The sequence below is a fragment of the Chiloscyllium plagiosum genome, unplaced genomic scaffold (assembly GCF_037043375.1).
Source record: "Chiloscyllium plagiosum isolate Xiang-an unplaced genomic scaffold, Cpla_swu_hap1 HiC_scaffold_21, whole genome shotgun sequence".
Classification (NCBI taxonomy): Eukaryota; Metazoa; Chordata; class Chondrichthyes; order Orectolobiformes; family Hemiscylliidae; genus Chiloscyllium; species Chiloscyllium plagiosum.
The window spans coordinates 28,694,269-28,716,297 of NW_028270159.1; the positions used below are offsets into that span (position 1 = coordinate 28,694,269).

Below are 22,029 nucleotides of genomic sequence, written 5' to 3' on the forward strand. Positions count from 1 at the left end.
AACAAGTACACCCCATAATTCATTGAAACAAATACAACTTAGTTTTAAAAAACCATGGAATCTTTGATATTGACCTGAATGAGCAGACAGGGCCTTAGTTTAAAATATGAATATTTAGTGCACAGTTGCCTTGTTCCTATACTCTGGGATGGGAGACAGACTTTCTAAATCTGAGACGACAGTGCTACTTTCGAGTCAAATAGACACCAAAAATGTTTGAAAGTATCTCTGAACAAAAGCAAGCAGAGATAGTCCTACTTGGTCTCCTGATGAGGTGTCCATCATAATACATTTCAACTTAAACCAATTTGTGGCATTAAGACATATCTGAGCACATTGAAACAGCATAGGTTGAGATCCCAGCTGCAAAGATCTGTGTCCCAGATCTAGCAATCCTCTTTGCCAAAACCCTGGCATCATGTGGAAAATTTTCATATTATATTCAAAGAAAAGCTTTGATTCCATAATTTGTTACTTCTTCAACCACCTCAACACCAATTTTTAAAAAAGTAATCAAAACTGCCATCATGTAAAGCCAAGACCCCGTGTGCTCAGAGTTAGTTTTGGATCCATCAAAGCCATTCAGCTCTTACCTTGCCACTACCTTGATTTTGGACATGCATCAGTAGTGGTATGACCAAACTCCCTAACTGATTAAGAACAATTTAAAGACTACAGCACCAGTAAACTCTAGGAAAAGAGGTCAATGGAAACACCCTTCAGGAGCTGGCAATATACCCAGCACACACAACAGATGATCATTATTGTTAGAAGCTATTATTTGCAACCAAAGTAAATCAGTTTCTCTGGATAGTGAAAACAAACTTTGGCTTCTTCATTTTTAGCTATTTCATTTAATGCCAGGCTGATCGTGACAGTTCTACAACATTCAGTTCCATTCACAACTCCTTTCTGACAATGTAGAAGTGCAAATCAGCTTAAGTCAGGACATAAACAGCATCTACATTCAGCCAAGGCGCAGACAACATTATAAGTAGTAACAAGATTAAGATTGTTAACCCGTCTCCCCTCCTTCCTACCCTGCCACACCCACACAAAAATCTTTATTAACATTATCACCAGAACTCCACCACCAACATACCTATTGGCTGTCACTACTGGTTAGAATTGAAAAGAATTAGTGATATCAATGGCAGGGCAGAGGCTCAATGCCTCATCGATTCTTTTCAATCAACTAGAACACTCAGGTCACGAGTGTGTTGGAATACTCACTTTTCACTTAGATGAGTACAGCCTCAACAATCATGCAGTATATAAAAGGATCAAACTGTCTGAGATTTATGTCCCACTGTGGGCACTTTGACTACAGCAAGCACTATTTACATAATGCAAACTTAATTTCACAGCCTTTACCAGCAATGCCATCTTTAGGAAGGACAAGAGCAGCATCATCATATGGACATTGTCACCTGCAAGTTCTTCAAGTCAACAGAACTCTGACATGGATCGATCATCTGTTCCTTCATTCCACATCTTAAAGGAACATATGAAGACCATCACACAATTACAGTAATTCAGGAAGGCAGTCTAGCAGTTGGAGACTTTCAATAACTATAACCTTGGCAGTGTCATTTCCATTCATAGGACAATTGTTTATAAAAGCATACCACTTTTAAACAACAAAATCCAGTGTCTATTTCATACTCAACAAAAAAAAGCTAAATAAAATTTGATATTTCTTTTCCCCATCCCAAATGATTTGTCATAGAGTCACAGAGGTCCACAGCACAAAAAGAAAGGTCCTTCAGCCCATCAAATCCGCACTAGTCAAAAATACAATTATTCTGATTCCATTTTCCAGCACTTGAGCCATAGCCTTGTATGGCTTGGCATTGCAAGTCTACATATAAAGGTTTAAAAAGCAAGGTGGTGCAGGCAGCATCCCTCCTATGAGCAGGGAGTTCCAGATTCCCACCATCCTCCAAGTAGAAAAGAAAGTCCTTACATCTGAAAAGTCTCCACAACTGGTCATTGATCTCTTGAACAAGGGGAAACAGTTCTTTCCTGTGTACCCTATCTATGCCTTTAGACTTTATACATCTCAATTATGTTCACTGTCAGTCTCCTCTGCACTAAGAACTCCAGTCCATCCGATCTTGATTCATAACTGAAACTCTCCAGCCCTGCAACATCCTGGTAAATCTCTGCATAATCCCCAGTACAATCACACCCCTTCCTATAATGTGCATTCCAGACTTGCACAAAACAGTCTAGCTATGGCTTAAACAACTTTTTAAAAATATAATTTCAGCATAATTTGCCTGCTCTTAAGCAAACAGCCCGAAGAAAAGACAACTATAAAGGCATTATAATTTGGAGATGCCGGTGTTGGACCGGGGTGTACAAAGTTAAAAATCACAACACCAGGTTATAGTCCAACAGGTTTAATTGGAAGCACACTAGCTTTTGGAGCGTCGCTCCTTCATCAGGTGATAGTGTTCACCTTTTTAACTATGAAGGCACTAGATGACACTTTCATATTTCCATTTTAATTTCTCTTTAATGAATTCTCTCAAAAGCAGGTTTATCAGGGGTCTGATTTGCCAGAATCATATTACAGCAGCCAATCTAAAAATTGTACCAGCTGCTATACAAACTCCAATCTTATTTCAGAACACCTAGTAGATTACAAATGAAGGGAATACACACTTCTCAGTAAAATCAACAAGAAAGCAATACAATGGGCAAATAATTCTTTCATGCCATGACTTTTAAACAACCATGACTTAATAATTTTGGTAATGGTGTTAATTTCTTAACACTAGCCCGAGAAATCATGCAGGACACAAACAGATTAATATTAGGTAAATAATTTTGTCTTTAACAGTTTGGAAGCATAACATTGTATATTAAACATCCACCACTACACAGAGCAAATGTGAAATCTTAATCAGATCGGGATAAGACCTTTTTCCAGAGGAGAAGCAAGGGGAAATGTTATGCCCATCTGTAGAACCCCATTTCTGCCCGGTCTGGTTGAGTCTCTCAGACCTGTTCACATGCTTTAAAAAGGCCTCCCAGTTTATTGCTATAAAGCTTTAATTTCTTAGCAGCGTTTCAATAGAGTAGAAATAAAAACAGATGAACTGCTAGAAACACTCATCAGGTCAGACTGCATCTGATGAGAGACAAAACAGAGTTAAGATGGAATTGAATTTAAGTCACAGAGTTCTGAAGTCACATTTAACTCAAAACACTCTCCCCACAGCTCTAGCAGACCTGTTCAGTTTCTTCCAGCAGCTAGAGTTATAGTGTAATACAGCTTTACAGCATGGAAACAGACCCTTCAATCCAACTCACCTTTTCTGACCAGATATCCCATTTTATTTGGCCCACATCCCTCTAGGACCCTTCCTATTCATATACTCATCCAGATGTCTTTTAAATGTTGTAATTGTACCAGTCTCCAGTACTTCCTCTGGCAGCTCACTCCATACATGCACTACTCTCTGCCTCTTAGGTCCCTTTAAATTTTTTCCCTCTCACCTTAAACCTATGCCCTCTAGTTTAGATTCCACCCCTTGGGGGAAAAGCTCTTGCTTAATCACCCTATTCATGCCCCTCATGATTTTACAAACCTCTATAACGTCACCCCTCAGCCTCCGACTCACCAGGGAAAACATTCAGTCTCTCCCTATAACTCAAACTCTCCTACCATGGCAACATCCATCTGAATCTTTTTTGCACGCTTTCCAGTTTAAATTACATTCTTCCAAGAGCAGGATGACCAGAATTGTACACAGTACTCCAAATGTGACCTTACCAACGTCTTGTACAACAGTAATATGACATTCTAACTCCTGTATTCAATGCTCTGATCGACGACGGTAAGTGTGCTAAATGTCTTCTTCACCAGCTTATCTACTTGTGACGCCACTTTCAAGAAACTACATATCTGCGTTTCCTGGGCTCTATCATTAATTGTGCAAGTCCTGCCCTGATCTGTCTTACCAAAATGCAGCACTCTGCATTTATTGGAATTGAACTCCATTCCTTGGCAGACCAAAAACTCTGAAGAAGTTCAAATGTTGCCTGGAAGGGGAAATCTTTCCTTTAATTCTAACCATTTTAGCCAACTGATTTAATGCTGTGTTTTGCCCATTCCTAGAGCTAATTCCTTAAGTGCTCTGGGATGTTCATTCACAGAGTCCTGAGAATTTAATCGGCCGATAATCCAAACAATTTCCCCAACACCGTTTCCATCAGTTCCTCCATCTCACTAGATCTTACACTCCCCAGCATTTTTGGGACTTTTGTTTGCCATTCTTTGTAAAGGCAAAACCAAAATACGTACTGAATTGGTCTGCCACTGTTCCCCATTGCAACTTCCTATTTCTGACTAAGTGAGCTACATTGGCCTTCTCTACTCTTTTTTTCCTCTTCACATACCTACAGAAGCTTTCACAATCAGTTTGTATGTTTCCTGCAAGGTTACTCTCTATTTTCCTCCATTTAAATCAATCCCTTTGTCCTCCTTTGCCAAAATCTGAAACAGGTTGCTGGCCAATTTATAGAGCCCTTTTTGGCCAATTTATAGAGCCCTTCCTCAAATCTAATGCCATCCCACGTTAGCCATGGTCGGGCCACCTTTTCCATTTCATTTTTCTGCCAGACAAGTAATTAATTATTGCAGTTCCTTCAATACTCTCTAAATGTTTGCAATTGCCTATCCACCATCATATCTTGAAGCAACATTCCCCAATGAGCTTGCACCTCATACCACTGTAGTTTCCTTTATTTAAGATTCAGAACCCTCATCTCGGAATCAATAACATCATTCTCCACCTTAAAGTTAAGGTTTTTATTGTGGTCACACTTCCCCAGACCTGACACAGCCAATTATCCCTTACTCATTACACAATACCCAGTGTAGGTTGGCCTGTTCTTTAGTTATTTCCTTAACATACTGAACCTGAAAACCATCCTGTCCATGTTCAAGAAATTCTTCCGTTATGCTATTGCTACTGATGTGATTTGTTCAATCATATGCGATTAAAAAAAGTCACCCATAAATTACTGCAATATCTTTATTCCTTGGGTCTTTAATTTCCCACTTAATGCCTTCCCCAACATTACCATTCAAAGTTTGGGGCTCTATATACAATCCCCGCTACAATTTTCTGCTCCTTGATATTGCCAAGCTCTAACTATACAGATTCCACTTCACCAAAGCAATAGGGAGGGAAGTTATTTCCCTCAATTTTACTCTCTAAACAACAATGCTACCTCACCTCCATTTCCCTTTTGGCTGTCCTTCCTAAAAACTGAATACCCTTGGTTACTGATCCCTGAATATCCTGAGGGCATGTCTCCATATACCCATTTATAATTATTTGGTGTGACTAATTCATCTACGTGGCTGCTTTATTGTGAGACAAGGCCTAAAAGCTTGTCTTTTTAACATTTTTAGTCCTGTTTGCTTTATTTTGATTGTAGCCCTGTTTGATGTTTGCTTTTAATTCCCTGTCAATCGACTTTCTTATTTTCCATTGTCATTTAAGTTTGCCTTTTATTTTCCTCTTTTCCTGTGTAGGTTTCCACCCCCCTACCATTTTAATTTAAACCCTACCCAATTGCAATGGCAAATCCCTATGAATCAGTTCCAGATCTGCCCATGTGCAACCCATCCAGTTTGTACTAGCTCTACCTTCCTTAGAACTGATCCCAATGTCCCAGAAATCTGAAACCCTCCTTTTGCACCTTCTCTCCAGCCATGTATTCACCTGATATATCTATTTGCAATCTGACCAGCATGTGGCATTAGTAGCAATTCTTAACTCACTATCTCAGAAGTCCTACTTTTTAAAAAACTTGCTTCTGCCTTCAGGACCCCAATTCTCATGATATCCATATGCACCACGATCTTTGGCAATTCTCTTTCTCACTTTAGAATATCCTGTAGCCACTCAGACATTCTTAATGCACCTGGGAGACAACATACTCTCCTGGAATCACGGGATTCTTGCATTGCCTGTTTAGTCTTCTTCCACTGCCTGGTGATCATCCACTTTGTCGCTCCCTGTGGAGTCTTAGCCTGACCATCTCTTAAACTGCGCTTGCTGTGTCTTATTAGAAGAGGTTGAGTCATTTGGGCCTGTACTCATCAGAATTTAGAAGAATAAGAGGCATATGATGACGACAGGTTTGTTGAAACATACAAGATTCTTACGGAAAATAAAAGTCAAAAGAACTGCGGATGCTGTAAATCAGAAACAAAAACAAAAGTTGCTGGAAAAGCTCAGCAAGTCTGGCAGTACCTGTGAAGAGAAATCAAAAGTTAACGCTTCAGGTCCAGTGACTCTGCCAGAGTTCTGAGGAAAGGTCACCAGACCCAGAACGTTAGGATTCTTAGGGAACTTGACAGGGTACATGTGCAGAGGTTGTTTTCTCTTCTGGGACAGGCTAGGACCAGAGGACAGAATCTCAGAATAAGGAGTTGTCCATTTAAGGAGGAGTTTTTTCTCAGATGATAGCGATTCTGTGGAATTCTTTATCAGAGGGCTGTATACTCTTAAGTATACTCAAAGATGAAATGGACAAATTTTTAATCAGGAATTTATAGGAAAAAAGGTAGGAAAGTGGAGTTGAGGGTTAACTCAATGGGCAGAATGGACTACCTCTGCTCCCAAGCCTTATAGCCTTATCTCAGATGCAATGTAACTAACTGTTAAGTAACATGCTTAAAAAAACTATTTATCAAGCCTGAGCACATATTCGTCAAAGATTTCATATGGATGTCCTACCACATTTACTATCAGTAGCAGCAAATCCCAACACATCCCAAATGTTTCTGGTGAACACTACTACAACATATAGCAACAGCTTACCACAATATTCCAACAAACCCCAACACAGACTAAAGGAATATTACCAAATCTTTCAATGAAGCACTTTACAGTTTTCTGAGCTCAATTTAGAGACCAACAACTTCAGACCATTAACTGTCCTCCATTTCGATTCAAAGTCTTTCTCTTCACCAATCCTATTCCAACATACCAGTCAGTATCTTGCTCTCATGTTTTTACTTTAAGAGCTGATCTTTGTCCAATTATATACAGCTTTTCTGAACAACGTTGATTCTTTACAATCATCATTACTCCTTTTACTTTTTAAATTCCAAAATTTTAAAATCTTATTGCCCTTTAATCCATTCCTGATAGAACATAGAAAAGTACCGCACAGAACTGGTCCTTTGGCCCACGATGTCGTTCCAACATTAATACTAATGTAAAATAAAATAACTTAACCTACACACCCCTCAATTCACTGCTGTCCACGTGCATGTCCACCAGTCACTTAAATGTTCCTAATGACTCTGCTTCCACCACCACTGCTGGCAACACATTCCATGCATTCACAACTCTCTGCACAGAGAACCTTCCTCTGACATCTCCTCTATACATTTCTCCTAATATCTTAAAACCATGACACCTCATGCCAGTCAATCCTGCCTTCAGGAAAGGTCTCTGGCTATTGAATCTATCCATTCCTCAATCAGGTCACCTTTCTTCTCCTCCTCTCCAGAGAGAAAAGTCTGAACTTAGTCAACCTTTCTTCATAAGGCAAGCCCTCCAGTCCAGGCAGCATCTGGTAAACCTTCTCCAAAACCTCTGTATCTTTGCTATAGTAGGGTGACCAGAACTGGATACAATATTCCAAGTGTGGCCTCACCAGGGACTTGCAGAGCTGTAGCAAAACCTCGTAGCTCTTAAACTCAATCCCCCTGTTAATGAAAGCCAAAACACCATATGCTTTCTTAACAAGATCAAACATATGATCTTCACATTTCTACACCTGATCCTCCCCCATCCTACTTTCACAAGAGCATTGCTATGAAAAACAAAAGCATTTTACCAAAGCTTTCACTCATTAGGAGAAAGTGAGGACTACAGATGCTGGAGATCAGAGTGGAGTGTGTGGTACTGGAAAAGCACAGCAGGTCAGGCAGCATCCGAGGAGAAGAATCAATGTTTCGGGCATAAGCCCTTCATCAGGAGTTCCTGACAGGCTTATGGCTGAAATACCAATTCTCTTGCTTCTCAGATGCTGCCTGACTTTCACTCAGGACAATTTGCAGGGAAAAACCAGCACTTTATATTGCATGAGAGGAGCGTGCCAATTGGTTGAGAAGTGGACTCTGATTGAGAGAGGCAGTACCATGGAAAATGCACCTGTCAATGTCAGACAGGTTGACTGATTATCTCAAGGTGACCACAAACTAGCAAATGACTGTTACTTATTTTCAGCTGAATTGAAACAGGTACTGTGCATGACTGACCACTGAATTAGAAAAGATTTAGATTCATAATGGAGATGAGCAAGAAACAACTTAAAATAAAATCCATCCAATTTTAGATGTTCCATGTTCAATGGGATGACAAGGATTTGGTTACAATAAAATGGAACTAAAGACTAACAAGAAAAACTGCAAAAGAACAAAGCGTGTTCTTCAAGAATGAGATGTATCAGGTTAAATATACTTCACCAAGGGTGAAACGTTGGGAAGCCAAAGGCAGGGCTCCTTAGATGAAAAGCAAAATGAGAATGATGAAATAGAAAAGGGTAAAAACAATGACTGCAGACGCTGGAAACCAGATTCTGGATTAGTGGTGCTGGAAGAGCACAGCAGTTCAGGCAGCATCCAAGGAGCTTCAAAATCGACGTTTCGGGCAAAAGCCCTTCATCAGGAATAAAGGCAGTGAGCCCGAAGCGTGGAGAGATAAGCTAGAGGAGGGTAGGGGTGTGGAGAAAGTAGCGTAGAGTACAATGGGTGAGTGGGAGAGGGGATGAAGGTGATAGGTCAAGGAGGAGAGGGTGGAGTGGATAGGTGGAAAATGAGATAGGCAGGTAGGACAAGTCATGGGGACAGTGCTGAGCTGGAAGTTTGGAACTAGGGTGAGGTGGGGGAAGGGGAAATGAGGAAACTGTTGAAGTCCACATTGATGCCCTGGGGTTGAAGTGTTCCAAGGCGGAAGATGAGGCGTTCTTCCTCCAGGCGTCTGGTGGTGAGGGAGCGGCGGTGAAGGAGGCCCAGGACCTCCATGTCCTCAGCAGAGTGGGAGGGGGAGTTGAAATGTTGGGCCACGGGGCGGTGTGGTTGATTGGTGCGGGTGTCCTGGAGATGTTCCCTAAAGCACTCTGCTCGGAGGCGCCCAGTCTCCCCAATGTAGAGGAGACCGCATCGGGAGCAACGGATACAATAAATGATATTAGTGGATGTGCAAGTAAAACTTTGATGGATGTGGAAGGCTCCTTTAGGGCCTTGGATAGCGCTCACCTCTATCCAAGGCCCTAAGGGAGCCTTCCACATCCAAAGTTTTACTTGCACATCCACTAATATCATTTATTGTATCCGTTGCTCCCGATGCGGTCTCCTCTACATTGGGGAGACTGGGCGCCTCCGAGCAGAGCGCTTTAGGGAACATCTCCGGGACACCCGCACCAATCAACCACACTGCCCCGTGGCCCAACATTTCAACTCCCCCTCCCACTTTGCCAAGGACATGGAGGTCCTGGGCCTCCTTCACCGCCGCTCCCTCACCACCAGACGCCTGGAGGAAGAACGCCTCATCTTCCGCCTCGGAACACTTCAACCCCAGGGCATCAATGTGGACTTCAACAGTTTCCTCATTTCCCCTTCCCCCACCTCACCCTAGTTCCAAACTTCCAGCTCAGCACTGTCCCCATGACTTGTCCGGACTTGTCCTACCTGCCTATCTCCTTTTCCACCTATCCACTCCACCCTCTCCTCCCTGACCTATCACCTTCATCCCCTCCCCCACTCACCCATTGTACTCTACGCTACTTTCTCCACACCCCTACCCTCCTCTAGCTTATCTCTCCACGCTTCGGGCTCACTGCCTTTATTCCTGATGAAGGGCTTTTGCCCGAAGCGTCGATTTTGAAGCTCTTTGGATGCTGCCTGAACTGCTGTGCTCTTCCAGCACCACTAATCCAGAAATAGAAAAGGGTGTATGATGCAAGTCAAGTGAATTCTTCAAGTGAGAATCCAACCAACCAATTACAAATATTTACAAGAGAAAAGAAGATTCAAGGCAGACTGGCAAAGAGAATGAGAGAATTGAATGGCAGTCAACATAAAAATGGAACGCCAAAATCTTTAACCTGCATGCTAATCATAAGCAGATAGTGAGAGATGGGGTGGAGTCTATTAGGGACAAAAGGGATGCTATTTGCTTAGAGACAGAAAGGCTAGAATTTGGAGGTATTTTGTATCAGTGTTTACCAAGAAAGAGAATGTTAAAAATAAAACAATGATTTCAAAATTAATTTGGAAAGGCAGAGAAGAGAAACAAGTTTCCAGGGCTACAGGGAGAGACCAGTGGCAAGGGGCTAATTGGATTCCACTAGAAAGGGATGGATTTGTGTCAGGAGCTAACTGACCTCTTCTGTGCAAGAAGATTAACAAATATTTCCTAGATTTCATGTTTGCATTTCAACTCCTTTATAAAAGTTAGAGTCTTGAAAGTGACCTTGATACTAGAGTCTAGAATAATGATTTTTTTTTAAGAATATGGAAAGACAATTTGACTGATGGTTTCACCTAGATTTCCTAAACCTCCCCAAAATGTTTATCACGTTTCAGATTCAGGCCATAAGGCATAAATAGTTGTTTCTATTTCCCCAGTCCTTTTCAACCAATTCCAAGTTATCATTTTAATACATGCTGCATTGCGCCAGCCAATCAATCACAGCGCAAGCTGCAGAACACATCTCAGCTTCAGACTAAGCACCTTACAACCTTCTGGACTTAATATGGAGTTCAGCACATTCAGATCGTGAACCCACACTCATTCCTACTCTTTTGTTTTCGCTTTACTTGTTGCATTCTCTGTCACCATGATGTCTCTCCATTCCGCCCACCCCCACTCTTCATCTGATGAAGAGTCATCTAGATTCATAACATTAGCTTGCTCTCTCCATGGATGCTGTCTGACCTACTGTGATCTCCAGCATTTGTTATCTTCAGTACAGATTCCAACATCTGCAGTAATTTGTTCCCACAATGGGACTCTGTTCTTTCCTGTTTGGCAAATAGTCAGCAATCTCTCCCCTGAATGGTTCCAACATCCTCTCCCACCCCCAATATTTTAAATAAATGCTGCTTCCTCCACAAATTTTCACATCAGCAGTGAAGAATCATCCAGACTGAAAACATTAGCTTGCTCTCTCTCCATGGATGTGCCAAACCCACTCTGATCTCCAGCACTTTTTTGTTTTCAGTACAAATTCCAGCACTTGCATTAATTTGCTCCAAAATAAAGACTAAGTGAGTTATGGTGAGAAGACATAGAATCATTAAGCATTTTCCTCCAAACTGGGTCATCTAATTACAGCAAGAATTAATGCAAATTCTTAAAGTTACGGTACTAAAGAGAACATGAATTTGTTTTTGACTCCAATTCTATGAATAAACACCCTATAACAACATGGTTATGCTGATTTTGGAGATCATCCCAACTAAAGAGTCAATGTATTTCAAAGTGGTGGCATTTGCTTACCCATTAAACCCAATAGATCAGGAAGGCCTGATTGAAGTGTATCAGATTGAGGGGTAATAACAAGGGGGCATAACTTTAAAAGGTACAGTGCAAGAGGTGTGGAAGTCATTTAAGGTTGATGGGAACACGGAATGCACCGTCTGGGAGGGCAGTAGATGCAGGAAACCTCATTACCTTTAAAAAATGTGGATGAGCACCTGAAGTGTCATAACATTCAAAAGTATGGGCCAAATGCTGGAAAATGTAATTAGCGTAGACATGTTAGTACAGGCTTGATGGGTTGAATAGCTTCTTCTGTGGTGTAGGACTGATTTCACATGCAACTAGAATGATGACCAGTAGCCTAACAAAAGATATCAACGTTAAGAACAATCCACAACATAGAGTCATAGATGTACAGCATGGAAACAGACCATTCGGTCCAACCCGTCCATGCCGACCAGATATCCCAACCCAATCTAGTCCCACCTGCCAGCACCCGGCCCATACCCCTCCAAACCCTTCCTATTCATATACCCATCCAAATGCCTTTTAAATGTTGCAATTGTACCAGCCTCCACCACTTCTTCTGGCAGCTCATTCCATTTACGTATCACCCTCTGGGTGAAAAGGTTGCCCCTCAGATCTCTTTTATATCTTTCCTCTCTCACCCTAAACCTATGCCCTCTAGTTCTGGACTCCCCAACCCCAGGGCAAAGGCTTTGGCTATTTACCCTATCCATGTCCCTCAATTTTGTAAACCTCTATAAAAGGTCACCACAGCCTCCGACACTCCAGGGAAAACAGCCCCAGCCTGTTCAGCATCTCCATAAAGCTCAAATCCTCCAACCCTGGCAACATCCTTGTAAATCTTTTCTGAACCTTTTCAAGTTTCACAACATCTTTCTGATAGGAAGATCAGAACTGCACGCATTATTCCAAAGGGGCCTAACCAATGTCCTGTAGAGCCGCAACATGACCTCCCAACTCATGTACTCAATACTCTGACCAATAAAGGAAAGCATACCAAACGCCTCCTCCCCTATCCTATCTACCGCCAACTCTACTTTCAAGGAGCTATGAACCTGCACTCCAAGATCTGTGTTCATGAAACACTCGCAAGGACCTTACCATTAAGTGTATAAGCCCTGCTAAGATTTGCTTTGCCAAAATGCAGCACCTCGCATTTATCTGAATTAAACTCCATCTGCCACTTCTCACCCACTGACCCATCTGGTCAAGATCCTGTTGTAATCTGAGGTAACACTCTTTGCTGTTCACTACACCTCCAATTTTGGTATCATCTGAAAACTTACCAACTGTACATCTTATGCTCGCATCCAAATCATTTATGTAAATGACAAAAAGTAGGGGACCCAGCACTTATCCTTGTGGCACTCCACTGGTCACAGGCCTCCAGTCTGAAAAACTACCCACCACCACCACCCTCTGTCTTCTAACTTTGAGCCAGTTCTATATCCAAATGGCTAGTCCTCATTGTATTTCGTGAGATCTAACCTTGATTATCAATCTCCCATGAGGAACCTTGCCTTACTGAAATCCATACAGATCACATCTACCGCTCTGCCCTCATCAATCCTCTGAGTTTTTTGAGCAAGTAACAATCAATTTTGAGAGACATGATTTCCCATGCACAAAGCCATGTTGACTATCCCTAAGCAGTCCTTGCCTTTCTAAATACACGTACATCCTGTCCTTCAGGATTCCCTCCAACAACTTGCCCACCACCGACGCCAGGCTCACTGGTCTATAGTTCCCTGGTTTGTCCTTACCATCCTTCTTAAACAGTGGCACCACGTTTGCCAAGCTCCAGTCTTCCAGCACCTCACCTGTGACTATCGATGATACAAATATCTCAGCAAGAGGCCCAGCAATCACTTCTCTAGCTTCCCACAGAGTTCTAAGGTAAACCTAACCTGGGGATTTATCCACCTTTATGCATTTCAAAATATCCAGCACTTCCTCCTCTGTAATTTGGACATTTTGCAAGGTGTCACCATCTATTTCCCTACAGTTTATATCTTCCATATCCTTCTCCACAGTAAATACTGATGCAAAGTACTCATTTAGTATTCCCACCCCCCATTTTCTGCAGCTCCACACAAAGGCCGCCTTGCTGATCTTTAAGGGGACCCTATTTTCTCCCTCGTTACCCTTTTGTCCTTAATTCGATTTGCCAAAGCTAGCTCATGTCCCCGTTTTGCCCTCCTGATTTCCTTGTTAAGTATACTCCTACTGCCTTTATACTTTTCTAAGGATTCACTCGATCTATCCTGTCTATACCTGACAAATGCTTCCTTCTTTTTCTTAACCAAACCCTCAATTTCTTTAGTCACCCAGCATTCCCTATAGATACCAGCCTTTCCTTTCACCCTAGCAGGAATATGCTTTCTCTGGATTCTTGTTATCTCATTTCTGAAGGCTTCCCATTTTCCAGCCGTACCTTTACCTATGAACTTCTGCCCCCAATCAGCTTTTGAAAGTTCTTGCCTAATATCATCAAAATTGGCCTTTCTCCAATTTAGAACTCCTTGGAGCTTCATGTGCAACTATTAGGGAAACAGATATATAGCACAAAACAGACCCTTCAGTCCTACTCGCCTATGCCAACCAGATATTCTAAATTAATCTAATCCCAGTTGCAAGCATTTGGCCTACATCCCTCTAACCCCTTCCTCTTCATGTACCCATCCAGATGCCTTTTAAAATGTTATATTTGTACCAGCCTCCACCAATTTCTCCAGCAGCTTATTCCATGCATGTACCTCTCTCCATGAAAACGTTGTCCCCGAGGTCCTTTTAAATTTTTCCCCTCTTATTGCAAACCTATACCCTCTAGTTTTGGACTTCGCACCCTGGGGAAAAGACCTTGACTATTCACCCTCTCCATGTCCCTCATGATTTTATAAACCTCTATAGAAGGTCACCCCTCCGTCTCTGACGCTCCAGACAACGTTGCCCCAGCCTATTCAGTCTCTACCTATGGCTCAAACCTTCTAATCCTGGCAAATCCTTCCAAATCTTTTCTGAACCCTTTCACGTTTCTAACATTCTTCCTCTAGGAGGGATACCAGTATTGCACACAATATTCCAATAATGGCCTAATCAATGTCCTGTACAGCTGGAACATGACCTGCCAATTCCTATATTCAATGCAAAAACCAATAAAGATAAATACATTAAATGTCTTCTTCACTATCCTATATAACTGAGACTCCACTTTCAAGGAACTATGAACCGGCATTCCAACATCTTTGTTCAGCAACACTCCTCAGGACCTTACCATTAAGGTGTAAAAGTCCTGCCCTTATTTTCCTTTCCAAAATACAGCACCTCACATTTATCTAAATTCAACTCCATCTGCCACTCCTTGGCCCATTGCCCCAACCGATCATGGTCCCATTGTATTCGAAGGTCACCTTCATTGTTGTCCACTACACCTCCAATTTGGTATTATCTGCAAACATTCTAACTATACCTCCTAGTTCACTTCCAAATTATGTATATAATGACAAAAAGCAGTGGACCCAGCACCAATTCTTGGGGCACACCACTGGTCACAGGCCTCCAGTCTGAAAAACACCCTCCACCACCACCCTGTATCTTCTATCTTTGAGCCAGTTATGTACCAAATTCACTAGTTTTCTCTCTACTGTGTGTGAACTAACCTTGCTAACCAGTCTACTGTGTAGAATCTGGTCAAACACCTTACTGAAATCCATGTAAATCACATCCATTGCTCTGCCCTCATTAAATCCTGTTACTTCTTCAAAATACTCAAACTAGTTTATGAGACACGATTTCCCACGCACAAAGCCATGTTGACTATCCCCAGTCAGTCCTTGCCTTTCCAAATACATGTAAACCCTGGCCCTCAAGATTACCTCCAATAACTTGCTCACCACTGATATCAGGCTCACCGGTCTATAGTTGTTGGCTTTTCCTTACCACTTTTCTTAAACAGAAGACGACCTACTTCTCAAGGATTGTCCCCTGAATCAAAAGGTGCAGCATTCTGAAATGGATTGTTTGCTGCATACCCATGTGTTTTTGTGGATGGAAAAACACTGATGACAAAGAGATGGCCAATGCATTGCCCCCAGAACTTACTTCTCTCCAGAACATTCTCAAACATACGCTCACTGAAGGACATGTATTTTAACTCTCTCTTTTCCAGGGACGCAAACTCCAGCCTTTCCTTTGTCTTACCATTTTTCAGGTTTTCAGAACTCTAGTTTGGGGTAATGTAATCAAAACTTTTAAAATCTTTCTAATGTCCTAAATAAGGGGCCTCGACTCATCACCCATTAAAATTTTCAAAACAGTACTTTCTACTAGGTAATAGAAACAAAATATGTTGAATAGGGCAATATAGGACAATTTCTAACCTTTCATTAGAATGGTTTTGTAAAAATATCAGCGATGAGCCAGTTTGCACTATACTTATTCACATAAAGTAACACGGATTGGAGACAAGACCCCAAAACTCCACTTTTTACAAAAACAGTTACATTTACAAAGCTTCTACCCATCATCATTACATTTGTAAAAAGAAATTGAGCTAGCACTTATTTTTTATTTCAATTCTTAATTTAAACATTATATTTCTAACAGATGCTCCATTCTGCAGAACTGATATTGCAATACAGACCCACACTTTTTCTCCACATATTTCAATTAGAGCTTCATTTGTCAGTTTTAAACCACTTTACCCATTATTTGTTATGTTCTCAGATTTTTAAAAATTAGCAATATTGATTTAATTATCATTCTGATCTCATGTGTAAAACCCAGTCATCTTATTTTCTAAAGCTGCAAAGCTGCCTCCAGAAGACTTCTTATTTTTGGCAAACATTTATCTTTCCTTCAACAACTTTTAACTTATAAAACCATAATTCCATCCAAGATTTGTAAACTGAAGGCTCTATTAACACCTTTCTCAAGCACGGAGTTGTCATGATATCATAGCCTGAGGATTGAGTGATAACAATTGATGGTTGTAATGTCAATTTGGTTGCAGCTTAGCCTATGATCTTTGGAGATTTCTCAGCTAGGAGGTAAATCAGAGTGAAGATTTGACCCTGATACATGACAAACTTGGTATTTTTAGCTTCAAACAGTGACACCAATTTCTAACCAGGATTTGTACAATATGCACAGATTGTTATTTTTCATTGACAAAATGTACCCATTTCACACAAGCAACTCTTAACCTTTGGCCATCTAGGACAAAAGAATCTATGATTATAGCTAATGGAAAATCACCTTTTAAAGAAAATAGAATTGCACAGTACAATCTCATAATTATGCAAACATTCTCTGAGCACATCAGAAGGCACCAAACATAAGTCATTATCTATTGACCCCGTCTCGACTTTGATTTTTTATTGTTGCAGATCAGGGTATTTGACAGATGGGTCCAAACAGCAATCGAGCATCCACTCAGGCTGCTGTACCAACTGTGACAGATTTGCAGACTCCCTGGATTTTGTTTCTTTGTGCAGAAAGGCCAGATGGCCATTTTGAATGCTAAAGCCAGTACTGGCATGGGTGGGGTTAAGAATTCAAATATTATAAATCTGGTATCTTGAATCTTCTAAAAAGGAATTTCAGGTAAATGTTTTGGGAAAGAAAATAAACACAAGTCAGTGTGGCTTCAAATCAAAAATGCTAAAATTTTAGACTCCATTGTTCATGACATCTGTATGCAAAAATACTTAGCCCTATCTACAGACTTTTGACATTTTCACACAAAAAGAATGAGGAGAGATTCTTGAAATGAGAAACAGCTCATGTGGAGTACAGGGCTACATTATGAAAGAATATGCAGCACAAACAATTCAATATATTTTTTTTTCTTCTGCAAGTGATCACTGGTAGAATCTACAAAAATTAAATGCATGCAGTTTTTATCCAGTTCAAAAGTTGCAAAATCATGGTCAGAATCACAGCAATTCGGAATTAAAAATAAATTGTTCACTTCTGTCAGGTTGTTATAACTTTAGAGTGAGGCATGTTTGAAGGAGAATATCTTGAGAATTTAGAGAAAATCAAAACAGTAACAATTCAATTCTTTTGGTACTTCTACCAAGATTAGTATAACACTGCTCTCTGATCTCATTTCAAATATTCCTTATAGATTACAAAGCACACTGAGAATTAAAACAATTTTTACCAAAACTTGTGAAGTGAAATAATTAGAGCATTTTTAAATAGTGTCCCTTCAGATGAAGGACATCAAATGATGATTGATAGAAGTAGTGTTGATGAATTATTGTCTTTCATTCTGACAGAACAAGGACAGAATCACTCTATAGGAGGAGAAGCTATTAGTCCCATTTCTTCTCATCCCTCCATGACAAATAAATTCCTTCATCGTTTCAGTTCTCTATGTTCTATAGATTATTTCATATATCACTTGGCGTTTCTGATTAAAGAACATTAACATAAAACCTCTGCATCACCGAAGACCACAGTAACGCACTCACCTGATATGAAAAAACTATTTACATACCACTTCAAAGAAGAACAGAAGCCGTGCTTCTTTCAGCAGTGTGGATGAGATATTGGAAATGAGAACAAAGTTGTGTTTAAAAAGCATTAGCATTGATTAAGTCATCACTGCTGTAATCTGCACTGTTTCATAAGGGCATTTTAATTTACTTATATTGTTGGGTCTCTGTTTATTACAAGTTCACAGCAACATTTTTAACTTTATAGTATTATGTTAATGAAGGTGGGTGTTTATCCCAAAAGTCAAATCTGTAACATATTTTTCAAAATGTGAAAGTTTTTACATTCTCCTTATACATAAAGGTAGCTGAATAAATAATTTTCTTTCAATATTACATCAATAGAAATTACTTGGGACTATAAAATTGTTATTTGTAAAACTGTATCTCAAAGTTATATCTGTACTTAAATTACTATATCATGTGTTGAAAAGCCCCATTTTATTTGTTCTTCATTTTGCTCCACAGGACTAAATAGATAAAGTTAGTATGTAAAAGTGTGTGTGTGGAGAAACACTTGCCATCATTTCAGTGCCCAATAAAGTGATTAAAGCAAAACTGCAGGAGTTTAAAAAAAAGGGACATGATTGAAACTATACATGTGCAAAAATTGAACAGCATGTACATAGTGTTCTGGTGTTCCACAAAATGCTACAGCACAACTAAAAGGACACTAATTCAATGCATACAACCATTTTAAAATTCATCACCAACGAACTTGCAGTAAGACGGATGAACTAAAAATAACATGTACAAATCAGTCCAGTGGTACTTTAAATAACTCATCCAGCATCTGTTGTGAAAGACCAGGACGGGGGGGGTGGAAAAGAAAGAGAGTTCGATTTAGGATATCAATTCCTACTATCAACAGTTCTGCAAGTTGAAAACGTTACGAAATTCCTTACCAAGTTACTACACAAATAATTCTCAAAGCGAAAGAAAAACGAACCTGTGAAATACAAGTGTGGGAGTCATCATTTGTAATGTGTTGGTAAATGGAGCCAGACTGCAGCCTTTTTGGGCCTAGTGCTGTAATGGAACAAAGCCAAGCCTGCTCTAGATTTGCCCTGAACAAAGAGTAACACACACGTACAGAGAACAGCAACACTGCTGCTCCAGAAGAGCACACGCCAGCGCCAACTTCCACCTCAACAATTTCATTTTTATATTCCCTCCCTCTGCACCTTAGCAATGGTTTCCGGGCCTCGCTGGAGTGCCTATCTAATGTGGGTTTTTGTCTCTCTCTAGGCGGAGCGCTGGAGACGGTTCTAGCAAAGGGAGAGAGAGAGAGAGAGAGAAACCCCGCCGATCTAGCATTGTGATAGCGAGCGCCCCAAACAGAAATAAAAGAGAAAACCAACTCCACACACGCACAATATATTCATTAAAAAAAAACCACACACACAGACAGATCCGCTCCCTTTCTACCCAGGGAAACGAGGGGGGCATCAAAAATATGCGGATGAGGAGTTGAAGGACTGAAGATTTTGATATAAACACTGTACCTTCCCCTCCTCCGGATTCTTGAAGCTCCAAGGCTCGTGTCCCTGCTCGAGCACGGGAGCGAGGGCGGACTGGATTAATCTAGACAAACACTGCAAGAACCCCGTCAATCATCCCGCTTAAAGGGGCCACCCTGACCCTGCACCTCCAACTCCCCACTCCATCACCCTCACCTGCATTCTTCTTTTTCACCGAACACTCTTCCAAAGGGGAAAAAAAAACTTCTCTCAAAGTCCCACAATTGAAATGATGCTGTGATTCCACCCTCCCAAACAAAAGCTTGCAGTCATGAGTCACCCTAGCACTCAACCCCTCAGAAAGGTCCCAAAGGGCCTCGCATTCATTGAAGTATCCTCAATATGTCGTGGTGACTTTTGTAAATAAAAGGAAAACAAGGCAGGTTAACATACACCTATCAAAAAGTGAATAGAAAAGAATGAGGTGAACCACCAGATAAATTGTTTTTTTAAAACCATGAGATGGGATTCACAATTTCCATACCAGTGGACACTTAACAACAACTACTTATATTTGTATTGTGACTTTAAAGTAATAAAAGGTCCCAATGCAATTCACAGGAGCTTTATGAAATAAAATATGATGCCAAGCCACTCAGTTATTAACTCAAGTAGTCAAAAGCTTGGTTAAGGTCATAGTGATATACAGCACAGAAACAGACCATTCGTTCCAATTCATCCATGCTGATCCGATATTCTAAATAAATCTAGTCCCATTTGCTATCATGTGGCTCACATCCCTCTAAACCTTTCCTATTCATATACCCATCCAGATTCCTTTTAAATATTGTATTTGTACTAGCCTCTACCATTTCCTCTGGCAGTTCATCCCATACACGCACCGTCCTCTGCATGAAAATGTTGCCGCATATGTCCCTTTTACATCTTTCCTCTTTCATCTTAAACCTATGCCTTCTAGTTTTGGGCTCCCCCACCCCAGAGAAAAGACCTTGCCTATTCACCTTCCCCCTGTCCCTCATAATTTTATGAACCTCTATAATGTCATCTCTCAGACTCCGACACTCCAGGGAAAACAGCCTCAGCCTATTCAGCCTCTCCCTACAGCTCAAATCCTCTAAACCTGGCAACATCCTTGTAAATCTTGTCTGAACCCTTTCAAGTTTCACAACATCCTTCCTATAGCAGGGAGACTAGAATTGTACGCAGTACTTCAAAAATGGCCTACCAATGTCCTGTACAGCCACAACATGATGTTTCAACTCAATGCACTGACCAATAAAAGCAGCATACCAACTGCCTTCTTCACTATCCTGCCTACCTGTGACTCCACTTTAAAGGAACTCTGAACCTGTACTCCAAGGTCTCTTTGTTCAGCAACACTCCCCAGGACCTTACCATAAAGTGTATAAGTCCTGCCCTGATTTGCTTTTCAAAAATGCAGCAGCGCACATTTATTTAAATTAAACTCCATCTGCCACTCCTTGGCCCATCTGATCAAGATCCCATTGTGCTCAGAGGTAACCTTCTTCGCTGTTCACTACACCTCCAATTTTGTTGTCATCTGCAAACTCACGAACCATATCTCCTATGTTCACATCCAAATCATCTATATAAATGATGAAAAGCAATGGATCCAGCACCAATATTCTTCTAAAGAATCATTCAATTTCTGCTGTCTTGTTTGACATATGTTTCTTCCTTATTCTTAACTAAAACCTCTATTTCTCTGGTCATCCAGCATTCCTTACACTTACCAATCTTGCCCTTCACCCTAACAGAAACATACTGTCTCTGTACTATCATTATCTCATTCTTGAAGGTTTCCCATTTTCCAGCCATCTTTTTACCTGTGAACATCTGCCCCAACAGCTTTTGAAAGTTCTTGCCTAATAGCGTCAAAATTGGCCTTCCTCCAATTTAGCACTTCAACTTTTTGATCCTGTCTATTCTTTTCCATCACTATCTGAAGAATTATGGTGAATGGACCCAAAGTCTTCCCCCCCACTAACACCTCAATCACTTGGCCTGCCTTATTTCCTAAGGGTAGGTCAAGTTTTGCACCTTCTCTAGTAGGTACACCCACATACTGAATCAGAAGATTTTCTTGTACGCATTAAGCAAATTCCCAGTATATATTTGCAAAGTTAAAATCCCCTGCCATAACCACCCTATTATTCTTATACATAACAGAGATCTCCTTACAAATTTGGTTCTCAATTTCCCAATGACCTTTGAGGATATATAGTACAAACCCAATAAGGTGATCATTCCTTTCTTCTTTCTCACTTCCATCAAAATAATTTCCCTGGATTTATTCCCAAGAATATATGTCTTAAATACAGCCGTAATGTTGTCCTTAAAAAAAACCCACTCCTTCTCCTCTGTCATCCTCTTTCGATACTTCGTATAGCATTTGTACCCTGAAACATTAAGCTGCCAGTCCTGTCTATCCCTGAGCCACGTCTCTGTAATTGCTATGATATCCCAGTTCCA

At 40.7% G+C, this 22,029-nt stretch overlaps 1 protein-coding gene across 3 annotated transcripts in view; it reads right to left on the reverse strand.

Annotated features, from left to right (window-relative positions):
• Positions 1-19,750, reverse strand: part of zbtb26 (zinc finger and BTB domain containing 26) — a 38,723-nt gene extending 18,973 nt beyond the window's left edge. The window contains exon 1 of one of the 3 annotated variants that reach the window (XM_087998452.1): positions 19,732-19,750. Coding sequence is in view for 1 of the 3 variants with exons in the window: in XM_043720121.2 (XP_043576056.1) it covers positions 19,005-19,033 (29 nt within the window). In the remaining 2 variants the exon portion in view is untranslated. Of the gene's footprint in view, positions 1-19,004; positions 19,253-19,560; positions 19,697-19,731 lie in introns of those variants that run through there. The other 2 variants (XM_043720123.2, XM_043720121.2) reach the window with 2 other exon arrangements.
• Positions 19,751-22,029: the final 2,279 nt, after the last annotated feature.